At 43.3% G+C, this 14,729-nt stretch overlaps 1 protein-coding gene across 1 annotated transcript in view; it reads right to left on the bottom strand.

The window, feature by feature from the left end:
• kcnb1 (potassium voltage-gated channel, Shab-related subfamily, member 1) overlaps nucleotides 1-14,729 on the bottom strand; it is a 33,280-nt gene that overhangs the window by 16,440 nt on the left and 2,111 nt on the right. The window contains exon 2 of the mRNA XM_058065539.2: nucleotides 13,007-13,661. Coding sequence (XP_057921522.2) covers nucleotides 13,007-13,582 — 576 coding nt within the window. The 5' untranslated portion in view covers nucleotides 13,583-13,661. The remainder of the gene's footprint in view (nucleotides 1-13,006; nucleotides 13,662-14,729) is intronic.

The following is a 14,729-nucleotide window of genomic DNA, read 5'->3' as shown; positions in this document are numbered from 1 at the left end:
AAAATTTATTCTGGGTATGACTCTAATCATTACGACTGTTGCTTTTATTGCAAATGTTGATGAAGATGCTGATTAGACAGCAGGTTGGCCACAATAAAAGGCCACTCCAAAACGTGCAGTTGAACTTTAAGAAAATGTATTCTGGGTACGAGTCTAAATATGCTTTTATTGCAAATGTTGATCCAAAATGAGAGGAGAACGTCAATGTTAAGCTAGCAGGCCGGACTTGGAGGGGGCGGAGCGTGTCGGCGTAGCGTATGGTGGCGCCTCCATGCAATAGCATAGCCTGTGACAAATAGAGGCTTTTCTGGACGTGTTGTTTACTGGTGTAAACACAACCCCTGCAAACTTCGATCTGCCAGAAACCTTCCTGCAAATGTGGGCAACGTGAACGCAACAGACGCATCTTAGGAGGAAGGCAGAGGGACAAAAACTGGCAGCAAGTCAACAATGACGCCCGGATAAGCAGCTGCGAGTCACGGCATCACACGCATGACAGTTGCCATGGCGACATGGCGGCATTGAACTTCTCAGCGCGCTACAGCGAAGGCAAAGCCGAATAAAAAGGCAGAACAAAGGCCATCAAATGAGAATGCAAGACGAGCGTGTCATCCATCCGGCTTCTTTCCCCGCATGCAGTCGGAGAATATTCCTCAACGCTTCCTCGCCGCACACGTTCCTTCCCGCCGAGGGCATGTTTGGAAAAGCTCAAAGGTCGCTGGCTTGTGGTTGAATACCACCCAGACTGACACGGTGACTCACGGAAATGTAATATTGTATATGCGCAGCTGCACACACCTACTGTATGTACTTCTATCCGACGTGCCGCTTCTTATTTAAACAATGAATAATTCATCACCAAGACAGGCCGGCTTTGTGCATTTTAAAACAGCAGGAATGGATTCATTTGCTAGCCACCAAAGTAAACACCAGAGCTTCAGCCCTGCAGACGTACCGCAAGCTTATATACCCTACTGTATGTACCCTGTGTTTGTCTCAGTCATGTACACCGAGTACGGCGTATAAGACGTTGCCAGGTCACATGAGCGTCAAGGTGAGAGTCTTCCCAGGCCGCCGGTCGAGAGCTCTCTGCCCGCTCAAGCAATCAGGCTTCGGCTTGATGAATGTTCCTCCTTGGCCGTAGTGGATTCTGTTTCTCTGCCTGTGGCCTTGAGATCTCCTCAAAGTCGTTTATTCACCTTTCCGCCACAAAAGTGCCGAGCGGGGAGAAATCAGGCCGCGGGCGCTTGTGAGTTGTGATTTATAAAAGCTGTTGTGTTCCGAGCACACGTTCCACGGTGCTGTGGAGGGGCCTGCTCATCAAAGTGATGCCGACATGGCCTTTTTGGAGACCTTTGGATTGAGGGTCACCACTCTGTGTGATGAGCAGCAGAAAGAAGTACATATTTCCATTGTTGGTTGTTCCGGTAGTGTGAAACACAACTACTGTGTACGTATATTCTACATTTATCTACAGCTAACTGGGGTATCATAAGATGTCACAAGGTTATAAAGTGACAAAATGTCTGGTGGGCACTAGGTCTTGGACAAAAATAATAATAATAATAACTGAATCAGGCTGCAAGGTGGTCTAGTGGTTAGCGCGCACATTGGCGACTCCAAATTGTCCATAGGTATGAATGTGAGTGTGAATGGTTGTTTGTCTATATGTGCCCTGTGATTGGCTGGCCACCAGTACATGGTGTACCCTGCCTCTCGCCTGAAGACAGCTGGGATAGGCTCCAGCACCCCGGCGACCTTTGTGAGGATAAGCGGTGGAAAATAAATGAATGAATGAATGAATTCTCCTCCTATTTTGTGTGGAAGTGGTAACTTTTTGGCTTCTTATTTTGTCTTTCCCCACTCTTGGCCATCTCTGTGTGGAGTTTGCATGTTCTCCCCGTGCATGCGTGGGTTTTCTCCGGGTACTCCAGTTTCCTCCCACATTCCAAAAACATGCTAGGTTAATTAGCAACTCCAAATTGTCCATAGGTATGAATGTGATTGTGAATGGTTGTTTTTCTATATGTGCCCTGTGATTGGCTGGCCACCAGTACATGGTGTACCCTGCCTCTCGCCCGAAGACAGCTGGGATAGGCTCCAGCACCCCATGTGACCCTCATGACGATAAGCAGTAGAAAATGAATGGATGACTGAATCACACAATAGATGAAAATGAAGTGGATCATCAATACATTGCCACGTGCAACTGATGGAGTCACACAGTCTCACCCTGGGTGGGTGGAGGCGGGCCTCATGTGTAAATCCTCTATGAAAAACTAATACCCAAAAACAGTTAAAAGTGCTCCATCCTGGACTCCAAGCTAAGCATGACCACAACAACAACAAAGAACACGTTACCATTTCATGTGCTGCATGGAGTCTCCGACTCCGACTGAGTCTGCCTGAACTGTCTGCCTGCTTGTGGGTGGACGTGACTCCACAGGCAAAGATGACAAATATCAACTTTAAAGTGCATTCCCAGCACCGCTTTGCAAAGGACTTCACCGTCCTCCCTGTGTCTTTATTGCTTTTCTTTGGCTGTCATCACTCGTACGTTACGCTTGGCATCATGACACAGGGGCACGGATGATAATCCCTCAAGAAAGACATGCCAAAATAATACAGATTTTGCAAGAGTCGATCTCCAGATTGACGGTTTCAAACTTGACTGTGCATCCCATCTTAATGCAAGGATATGTTTTGTATTGTAATATTCCAGCTTTAGTCTTTTATTTATGTAAAATTTTGACCTTTTTTATCTTAATATTATGCTTACATTACAATATTAATTGGTTTATTTCATTCATTAAAAATATGGATATTTAATTTTTTATTCTTTTATTAGTGATTTATATTTTTATATTTTTATATTTTTATATTTTTATATTTTTATATTTTTATATTTTTATATTTTTATATTTTTATATTTTTATATTTTTTATTTTTTTATATTTTTATATTTATACTGTTTATTCTGTATATTTTGTATTTTCATTTTTAACAGATGTGTCTGCACCTACTTCACCAAAACAAATTCCTAGTATGTGTTTGATCATACCTGGCAATAATTGATTCTGATTCTGATTCTGATTCTGATTCTGATTCTGATTCTGATTCTGATTCTGATAATGATGTTGTAAAAATAGCTTGCTTTGTAAGACTGTTAAATCTTTTCCATGATTTTAAAGACGTGTATCACTCTGGCCTGGATTGCGGAATAAAAGAAGACCAGAAGGAGTTCCATCCTCCTTTTCTTACACTTGCCATGAATACGCAATGTGAGTCAGGCTCCGTCGTCACCTTCCCGCCGTGCATTTTCATTCTAATAGCAGCAATGATTTCGTTCTTTCTTTGTGCAACGCCACAAGCTGCTGCACTAGAACGCCATCAGCGTTGCTACCTGAGGACCAGAGTGCTCTGACATTCCTTCTTCATGTTTACAGTCTTTCTCTCCTTCTCTGGTTCACGTCTGCGCCTTCATCCCATCGCCGACGTCTTCCTGCCTTTGGCTCGAAGCTGCACTGCAAATTGAATCAACAAGTGAGCCCCATGGCGACAATTCATGGCCACCTTCTTTCTGCTCAACCTTTCCTTACTTTCGGTCGCTGTGCACAATGTACAAACAACAACAACAACAAGATCATCTAAAGTGCCGCAGAGAAAGGGTAGAAAGGCTGCAAAGGCCTGACGGACTCGGCAGACAAAAGCCTGAGCGATCCACTACAAAATGCATGACGTGACTTGTATAAAAACTCACAAAACACGACTTGCTGTCTGCTGCCGCCACCACACTGGCACATTAACAGTGAATGAGAACGTGAGTGCTGTCAGACCTTCTCTCAGCCTCCAGCCAAACACAGCAAGAGCACTTTGCAGCAACCCCACGCTGAATCTGCATTTATTTATACACGATGCAGTGCCTGTTTCACTGCTTTATTTATTTACATTCATATGGTAATGGTAATGGTAATGGTAATGGTAATGGTAATGGTAATGGTAATGGTAATGGTAATGGTAATGGTAATGGTAATGGTTTTATTTCATTTGAACATGCATCAGATTACAATTGAATGCATCCCATAATCAGTTGACAGTTCCACATGTCCAAAAGGAGTAGGCAGAAACAAAGCTTATTAAATCCTGCCCCTCCATCTGGTACTTTTACAATCAGTAAGTGTTACATTTGTTCACTACCTGCTTTCCTAATATAAAAAAAAACATTTTTAAATTATTTATTTTATTTTATTTATTATTTTTTTGTCAAGTATCGACATATATACAGTACATATATATAATTTATGTTACATATTTTTTATTTATATTTTATTAATATTTTGCATTTATTTTTAGTCATATTTTATGGTATTTTAAAATATTATTTAGCAGTTATTGTATATGTTTAACCATTCATTCATTTTGTTTTATAGATTTTAAATTATTTATTATTTCTAGGAATGTTCGATATTGGCTTTTTTTTTCCCGAAAAGCAATATATATTAGGGACATCCCTAATGTATATATTCTTAAATATTTGAAAATATGCATTTAATTTCTGTACATTTCTATGGCTATTGATGGATTATTTGTTGAATATATGATGTCTCTTGACAGGGTCAAAGTTGGTGAATGCTGGTTTGATGTCCTGTACTGCTAACAGCGCATCCGCCCGCTGGACAAAACATTAGGTACACCTGCACTCTCATGACGTCCCATACAAGACTTGTTCCTTTCCCAAGATTAAAAATAACAACAGTTTCGTGCTGATCCACGCCTTTCATGTTTATTGTTGTGGCTGTAGGGTCTTTTATTTTTTCTTAACTTAAATCAGGCTGCATCTCAGAGTGAAAGCACAGAGGATATTATTAGACAGGAAGACATCAAATATACCCTAAAATAAAACATAAATGTTTTAGGATGTGATGACATATCATCCGGTTTTATGACTGTTTTATTCACTTTCAGATATCAGACCTGCACAGAATGCATGCTCGTCAGGTAAGGACATCGCTTTGAGGAACTGTGTGTGTGTATGTGTGAATGCTGAGACAAAGCTAGTGTGTGACTGACAAGAGGTCTCACTTCTTTGTAGAGCTGCAACTATCAAATATTTTACTGAAAAAGGTTTTGTATTATTCAGAAAAAATGTTTTTGCTTGTTAAAGTGCAAATATAAATAAATACACAGGAGAAAGTTAAATATTTTAGTGTTTCTACAGCATGGGTAACGTGTAATGTGGTCATTACAGGTTTTTTGCGGGACTATTAGTATTTAAAAAACACAAGTAGAGGCACTAATTGTGTTGGGAAACCCCGCTTCCTGTATGCACACTCTATAATGCTACATGCTTTCGCTCCATGACGTACACAAAATAAACAGTTAGGACACTGATCATTTTTTTATTTATCAATATTTTATTGATTATTACAGTTTGCATGTTCTCTCCGTGCATGCGTGGGTTTTTTTCCGGGTACTCCGGTTTCCTCCCACATTCCAAAAACATGCTAGGTTAATTAGCGACTCCAAATTGTCCATAGGTATGAATGTGAGTGTGAATGGTTGTTTGACTATATGTGCCCTGTGATTGGCTGGCCACCAGCTGGGATAGGCTCCAGCACCCTTGTGAGGATAAGCGGTCGAAAATGAATGAATTAATGAATTTATTGATTATCACAAGCAAAAAAAACACAATGTAAGTCTGTACTTGCAGTTGGCGTGGTGGCGACAATGACCGAGGTCAAAGGTTGATGGCGCTGCTCAATAGCACAGCCACGCCTCGTCTATCAATCTAAAGGTGGAGCACAACCAGGAAGGTATGCTTCTTTATTTCCACCCCAGGCGGCTACATTGCACTTTCTATGGCTGCTATTAACTCTGCAGGTGAGGTTAGAGGAGCCATTGTTGTTAATGAGTTTTGCCTCTTTACACACACACACGCATACTGTACAAAGAACCGTTACATTACGACGTTCCCCCTTAATGCCCTTTCAAGCAAGCTTTTTGTGCGCCATAGTCGGCCTGACGTGACCCTACTGTAGTAAAAACTAAGACAAGCTACTTGGTGTCGCTCCAACATCTTCTACCCTCCTCACTTGAACAAAAAACATTTGGCTAAGAGTCTTGAATTATTCATAAGGTAGGCGCTTGAGATGAGATACGGGATGACAGTGTTGTTTGGAGATCAACAATGTTGGCATCCTCCTTCAATAAAACATCTTTCGGTCCAAATCAGGCTTTATTTGATTCCAGTAAACACAATTAGTCACAGGTACTCACTCCCTCAAACCGCTGCATCACTTTGCTTTTGACATTTTAAAGCTACAATACGCAACAATCGAAGCTCAACAGAAGCCATTTTTAAAAACAACACAATCACAGCAGATTGCCCTGAAACCCCTCGGCAAGGCAGGCTCGCCTGCTCTGGCTGACTGAATCAGTCAGTCAGTCTGGACCAGCCAGGACACTTCTTTAAAAATTCCTTATTGTTGCTTTAAAACTCCCTGAGTACTACCTCAATAACGACGTTTACTAGCATTCACAGCCACGCCATTAATTACATTTAAAATGAAAAATAAAATATATGAGGGCGGCACGGCGGACAAGTGGTTAGCGCGCAGACGTCACAGCTAGGAGACAAGGGTTCAATTCCACGGCCATCTCTGTGTGGAGTTTGCATGTTCTCCCCGTGCATGTGTGGGTTTTCTCCGAGTACTCCGGTTTCCTCCCACATTCCAAAAACATGCTAGGTTAATTAGCGACTCCAAATTGTCCATAGGTATGAATGTGAGTGTGAATGGTTGTTTGTCTATATGTGCCCTGTGATTGGCTGGACACCAGTCCAGGGTGTACCTCGCCTCTCGCCCAAAGACAGCTGGGATAGGCTCCAGCACCCCCGCGACCCTCGTGAGGAAAAAGCGGTACAAAATGAATGAATGAATGAATAAATAAAATAATATTTGTATGAAGACATATAATTGAAAATACATAGTACAATTTTGTAGAAAAACTCTTTTTGAGTATGATGACTTTTCTGAGTCAATTGATGGCAAATGATTGTTCATGATGATGATGATGATGATTATTCCCAAACAAGCTCAAGCGACACAATGTCGGTGCTTCCCCTTCGTCAAGTGAAGACATCTCAGCCTCCCACACACATCAGCAGATGTGAGGACCCCCCCCCCCCCCCAATCCAAAGCAACACTTGAGCTTCTGCTCTATTTCCCCTTCTGTCTGGAAATTGATGAGCCGAGCCCCTCCTGGTGTGTTCATATGTGCTCTTACATCATCATCCATCCCATCATCATCATCATCATCATCCATCCCGCTAGCTGCGCCTCCCAAGCTGTCAGGATCGCTTGATGGATCCTGCTCGGCTCGTGGACTGATTTATGAGCGGGAATGTAGCCCGGCTACATTTCTGTGTCATCTTAAGTGTGACTTGAGCGCAGCGTAATTGGAATTTGTCGCCTCCCATCTGATGCACAATGCCGGCTGACAGCGGCGTTCAGGGCCGCACTTCTTCTCTGACGGTACAGGAAATGAGCGGAACACGTCTGTATCTGCGCCGGGACATTTTACACCGGGACATTGGTCCCGTTTTAGCTGTAAAAGTACGCAAGGAGTCCCTTTTTCCATGACTACTTCAAACATCCGGGGGCTGTTTTGAATGACAATATGCTACATGTTAGCATTCATATCAACTATGATGTATAACACATGACTGAACTTTCAATCTCATAATTATGACTTTTTATCTTGTAAATTTGACTTTTAATCTTACAATTAGGACATTTTATGTCATAATCTGAATTTTTAATCTCATATAGTTGACTTTTATCTTGTAATTATGACTTTTTTATCTCAGAATTGTGCATTTTTGTCTCATAATTACGGCTTTATCTCATCATTATGACTAATTCACAATTATGACTTTTTATGTCAAAATTCAGACTTTTTTATCTCATATTGTTGACTTGATCATTTTGACTTTTTATTTCAAAATTATGACTTTATCTCATAATTATGACTTTTTATCTCATACTTAATGACATTATATTTTAATTTCAACATTTTATCTTAAAATTGATGCCATTGTTGACTTTTGTCTTTTTATTTTGACTTTCTTATGTCATAATTTGGACTGAAGCTCATAATTTTGACTTTTTAGCTCATAATTATGACTTTTTGTTTCATAATTATGACTTTGAATCTCACAATTTAGACTTTTAATCTCATAATTATCACTTTTTATCTTTTTGACTTAGCTATGATCTGTTGTGATGCCGACACAACAGCATGACTGGGAGCCAATCTTATCCAATCTTTTGGTGATTTGAGCAGACGACAAGGAATGTAAACGGAGCGCGGGTCCTCCTGGAGAATAATTAATGTGACATTTCCCTGACATTTAGTCGGGAGGTATACAGGAGGAAGCGGCTGGCTAAGAGGAAGAAGGAACAAAGCCGCACCCCCCCTCACCCCCCCACTCCACCAAAATATGTCCTCTTAGTAACATTTCAGCATCTCTGGCTTCCTATTAAACACTGATGGTCTCTTTTGTTGCTAGGCAACCGTTTGTTTTGTGTTCATGGAATGACCTGTGGTACCGGAGTGGAGCTGATGAGGCATCACTGGGACGTGATGTGGTTGATGACAACAAGCCCACACACACGTGAATTAAATATATTTAGCTCAATTACTTTTTGTGTTCTATCTTGTTAAAGACCCTAGTGTAGTGCATGTGCGTTCGTTAGTACATTTCTTGCTACAAAATGTTCAATGTGCTATAAAGGCATCCCGTCACACGTCTTCTTGGTAAACAAACCAAATGCAGTCCAGTCCTTGGCTAACAGGAGTCATGGTTAGCTAGTTAGATAGTACCAAGGAGAAGCCAGAGCTTGAAAACTCTCTTCAGTCGTTAAGTCTCCATCAAGTTCACCCTAAAGGAAGGGTGAACTTCCTTTAGGAAGGGTGCCTTGGACGCCATTTGCCGCCCATGGCTGATTTGTCATCAGCCCTCGACACACTTTCAAAATACAATTAAACAAAAAAATTACCAAAAAAGATGTAATTTTACAAAATATTAAAGTTAAAATAACTTAAAATAAACATTTTTAGGGTGGCACGGCGGTCAAGTGGGTAGCGCGCAGACCTCACAGCTAGGAGACCAGGGTTCAATTCCACCCTCGGCCATCTCTGTGTGGAGTTTGCATGTTCTCCCCGTGCATGCGTGGGTTTTCTCCAGGTACTCCGGTTTCCTCCCACATTCCAAAAACATGCTAGGTTAATTAGCGACTCCAAATTGTCCATAGGTATGAATATGAGTGTGAATGGTTGTTTGTCTATATGTGCCCTGTGATTGGCTGGCCACCAGTCCAGGGTGTACCAAGCCTCTCGCTTGAAGACAGCTGGGATAGGCTCCAGCACCCCCGCGACCCTCGTGAGGAAAAAGCGGTAGAAAATAAATAAATGAATAAACATTTTTAAAGCCGTAATATTAGAAACAAAAACATTAAAGGGGACCTATTATGCTTTTTTCACTTTTCTGACCTATGAATGTAGTTAGAATGGAGTATTCTCACCCTGAAAGATGGTTAAGATGGCTCAAAACACTCAAAAGGCATCGCAAAACTGTTCCTTTCTGATGTCACAGAGGGGTGAACTTCCTTATATGGGCGTGTCTGTAAGCTCTGCTTCCTATGCCCTCTCCCAAGCGCTGCTGTTCGGTTTACTTGCTAGCAAAGCCATATTTGTTTACAATTTTTCAGCCCTTTGTATTGAAGTTGTGGACTCCTATAGAGCAACTACACACAATAACCAGCACACAAAGCTTTCTAGTCCCTCAAGAATCTGCACCTATTCAGCTGTATTTCGTGGTTCCCGTGAAAACGGTCTGTTTTAATAATCCAGCAGCGACAACATTCAATGTTGCTGTCTACTGGAGAGTGCCCCGAGAAACAGAAACACGCAGGCTTGTATAATCAGGATGTGAAAGCACAGATGTGGGGCGGGGGGGGGGGGGGGGGGGTTCATTCAAGCAGACACTTCTACTCTCAGGATAAATAAGAAAAGCACCGCTGGGATACTTCTGGCTGGTCGAGGTCACTGCATGATCTTGGAAGACTTGACAATATCACATGAGAAGTATTAGTTCTGGACCGCAGTACTTGATCAAATCGGGATGTTATCGTTTCCAAGTGCAGAGGATTGGTCATTGGCCTTTTCTGTGTCAGGGTCCTCCATTACTAGCAGGGGTTTGACCCATTGAAGGACAGAAGAGACCCACCTCTCCGTGTGTTTACCTGTGTCGACGATCGCATCCCCGCCGGATTATTTGAGATGGGTTGTGTTGGTCCGCGTCGGCCTGAGTGCACACTTGATTGTTTTGTACATCCATTGGATGGTTCCTGTCACAGCTGCAGTCTGGATAACGTTGCAGAGCTGCTGCCAGGATTTGTTGGCACACCTTGGAGCTGTCTGTTGGACTTTGCTCCTGGCAGCTCTCAGTGCTCGGAGAGATTTCTCATTTGGTGAGTGCTTGTATTGAATAAGGGCAGCACGCTTTGCATCAACGACAGCATTCATCACACTTGACTTGGCTTCAAACCAGTACCGGTTTTTAGAGGTCTTCCTCCCAAACGAAGTAAAAGCTGTTTTCCCAATGGCCTCTCTGAGGTTGGTACTGTTTCTCGGAGACGGTGGTTAGTTTGCAGAGAAAGCATCCTCAAAAGATTTGGCAACATTTTCAAAGTTACCATGATCCATGTGGCATCAAACTTCTTCAGGTGTGATTTTGGCTGCAACATTAATAAGTCGTGAGTCTCCCAGTCTGCAGATGAGAAGCAGAGCCTTGGGGTTTGTTTGTCTGACAATGACCATGTCAGGAAGGCTCCGGTGTCTCCATGACACTTTGGAAATAATTGTCGGTAACAAAGAGGCCATGATAGGTAAAGTTCCAACACACAGTTGCTTGGGCACTGACAAGGGTGATGGCGCCATCAGAGATTTGGAGGCGGAGACTCAGACCCTTTGTCACCAGGTTTAACCATTGTGATTTTCCTTGCTGGAAGAAGTTGTAGTCTCGCTCCTCGTCGGAATTTCAAAAATGAGGAGTTGATGTAGTCATCGTACTAACACTTTTTCTGTTCTTGCACAGCATGGAAGGTTTTAGCCATCCATCCATTTTCCTTCGCTTATCCGGGTCCGGGTCGCAGGGGCTGCAGTCTTAGTAGGGAAGCCCAGACTTCCCGGCCACCTCCTCCAGCTCCACCGGGAGGACACCAAGGCTTTCCCAGGCCAACTGTGAGACATAGTCCCTCCAGCGTGTCCTAGGTCTGCCCCGGGGCATGCCCAGAACACCTCACCAGGGAGGCGTCCGGGAGGCATCCGGACTAGATGCCCGAGCCACCTCAACTGACTCCTCTCGACGTAAAGGAGAAGCGGCTCTACTCTGAGCCCCTCCCGGATGGCTGAGCTCCTTACCCTAAGGTAGGGTTTTAGCGTTAGTTCTTATCTATGGGCTTTATATGTCCCATTACATGCATTGTTAGCTCGCTCATGCTAAAGTGAATTTTTGCTAAATCATCTCGGTAGGATCCAGGTCAGAGGTTTGACTAGGCCATGCCAAAATTCATGCTTCCATTTAACACAGCAAATTTTGCAGCAAAATGGCCCCAGACCATCACACTACCACCACCATATTTCACTGTTGCTATATAACATTCTTTCTCGGAAATGCAGCTTTACTTTTACACCAGGTGCAATGGGACACAAAATTCCCCTCAAAATTCCCTGCCTTCGCCCCTTCAGTGATATCAGTTCTGCCGCAAACTACTTCAAGTTTTACCTTTTTTTCCATTCCTGTACCCACAAAGGACGGAATCATGACCTTCAAAGCAATTTAAGTCTACAATGGTGATGATGGCGTGTCCTTACGCTCTTAGAGTGAGCTAGTGAGACATTGATTATCAACCTGGTTCTTTATTTCCGATTATGCCCGTTTGCAGCCTTTTCTTCTTAATGCATCAACTTATCAGCGGGTGGCTTATCGATCCGAGCAGCGGGGCCACTGACGACAACGCTGACAATGTCCTCCACTGACAATCGCCAATCACCCACACCATAATGGAGCGAGTCAAATCCAAGCTCCTTTTTTGTAGACCAGGCGCTTTCGTGGCTGTAATACAATCAACATTGATTTTTTTTTTTTTACATCTGTTTGATTCGCATGAAGATGGGGAAGAAAGCTGCCTGCCGACGGCCTCGCGTCTCCTCACAATCTAGGGCTTCGTCACTGTGCCTTTTTCAATATGTAACCAGGCAGCATTTCTAATGTTTGATCATAAAAATCAGCCGCTAGACTGGATAGCAAAAGTATTTGGACAGGAAGCGGAAAATGCTTGCAATCTCTGTGCACTTATTTTGCCCATTATCTATAATCCTTATGTGTTCAAAAGATATACAAACTGGTAAAAATAGGCAGTTGACTGCTGTGGTGTGGCGAGGTGTCACTACACCAGTAATGTACTACTTGGGTGTAACAATGTGATTATGATATTGATGATATATTATGATATTCATGTGACCCTAGGGGGTCAAAAATGTGGCTTGGGGGCCATCACTCTCAGCATTGCTTTCAGCACCTTAGAACAACAGCATGAACGGAGTGAGTCTTTTTGTCAGTCGTACAGTTTTTTTGTCTCTGTGGGTGTAGGCGGGGCTGCTAGCATACACACAGAGTGCAAAAGAGTAGATCATCTGGTGACGCCCCTACTACATGGTTAAAAATAGCTTTGGGGATCCTCGATGTAACCCAAAAATCTAATAACTACATGAATATTTGACCAATACTTTGGTCTTCTATACTTTGCTGTCTGTCATTACATGAGCGCCACCTTCAGGGCCCATGGAAGTCTGACCCGTAACGCAAGCTAAGTAATTGAGTGTTTCATACAAAGCATGATATGATATGTCATGATCTCCTCCATCCAGTACGAAGGATTACCTTTGCAGCAACAGATGAGCTGGGCTTTTCCAGAAGGTCCCACAGTTTCTTCCGTTTCTCCACGCAGAACGTGTTGTCGAATTCCTCCCCCTCTCGATCCTTTAAATTATCCGCCTCCCTTTTGAGCTCCTCGTTCATCTGCTCCTTCTTCTGATGGTATCTGGCCTGGCAGCAGGACTCCAGGTAGATCTCGTCAATGCCCCAGTAGTCCAGCTCTTGGCTGAAGGACAGCGCGCACATCTCCTCCATCATGTGCAGCTTGCCTGTGCGGTAAAAGTTCAGGATGGACGTGAACGCGCCGGGGTGTCGGTCGAAAAAGTACTCGTTCTCTTCCAGGTTGTAGTCGTCGCACACCTCCATCAGGGACTCGTGGCTGTTGCAGTCTTGTAACTTGCCCAGCCGCGTCCGAGGAAGGCGGTCCAGGGTCCTCCACAGGACCTCGTGAGGGAGGCCGCCCACGTTGAGGCGGACCCTTCGGAAACATGACTTGCTGCGGATGATGTCCACCGGCTCGGGCGGGAGCGAGGACGTCGACTGGGAGCCGGTCTTGGTGAACTCTGCCAAGGACTTCTCCATAATGCCCTTTCACGCAGGAAGCAGGTGAACGTCCACACCTATGGAGTCCTCTTGGTCCTCTTTTCTGTCATTATTGTGCCTAAAAGAGGCCAGAAAGTGGTTAGTATGCACTTTGACACTTAAGACTAGCTTTGATCTTAATAATAATCCAACAATTAGTCCTTGCAATGCTGGATGGGCGCCATGTTTTTCCATGAATCTTGATGGAATTTTACCCATACATGCTGGTCCATTCCCTGAAGGTGTTTACCAGTTTTGCTACATTTAGTCATTTTAGCATTACTTTTAAGAGACGTACAATGAAGTGTTCTTATTATTGACATAAAAGGGTTGCAAGTGTTTTGTCTTTTATTTTTATCATTGTTTCATTTAATTCTCATATTTTATAACTGTATTTTATGTCCTTTGTGTTTTCTGTGTACAGAATGGCTGAATAGTGACACCAGAAGTAGAATGAGCCAAAATGCCGTCAGAATGTAAATTCTCGACTTATTCCTGGATATTCAAAGTACATTCTAAAAGTGGAAAAATATCTTACTGCATTCAATATCCTAACTGCACACTGGCTGCATTCCAAACATTCCGATTGCATTTAAAAAAAATCAAAACGCAAAGATCTGCTGCTGAAACATCCTTATGAACCGTCGCCTTATTCACACCACTTCATACGCCAAGGAAAAAAGAAGCCAGGTCAACTCCACTAGCGGCTGCCGACGTGGACAGTGCAGAGGTGCTCAAACCCAAAAAGCCTGCTGAACTGTCACTCACCATGACGTAATGCCACCAAGGAAAAATGGAGCCAGGTGGTACCACCTTTGTACTGCGACACATCACGTCATGCCACCAAGGAAAAATGGAGCGAGGTGGTACCACCTTTGTACTGCAACACATCACGTCATGCCGCCAAGGAAAAAAGAAGCCAAGTTCTACCATTGGCCTCTGACACATCATGTCATGCTGCCAAGGAAAAATGGAGCCTGGTGGCACCACCATTGTACTGCGACACATCACGTCTTGCCGCCAAGAAAAAATGGAGCCAGGTGGCACCACCATTGTATTGCGACACATCACGTCATGCCACCAAGGAAAAAAGAAGCCAAGTTCTACCACTAGCCTCTGACACATCACGTCATGCCGCCAAGGAAAA

The sequence above is a fragment of the Doryrhamphus excisus genome, linkage group LG11 (assembly GCF_037039965.1).
Source record: "Doryrhamphus excisus strain RoL-2023G ecotype Guam linkage group LG11, RoL_Dexc_Guam_v1.1, whole genome shotgun sequence".
Classification (NCBI taxonomy): Eukaryota; Metazoa; Chordata; class Actinopteri; order Syngnathiformes; family Syngnathidae; genus Doryrhamphus; species Doryrhamphus excisus.
This window is presented reverse-complemented; position numbering and strand designations above follow the sequence as displayed.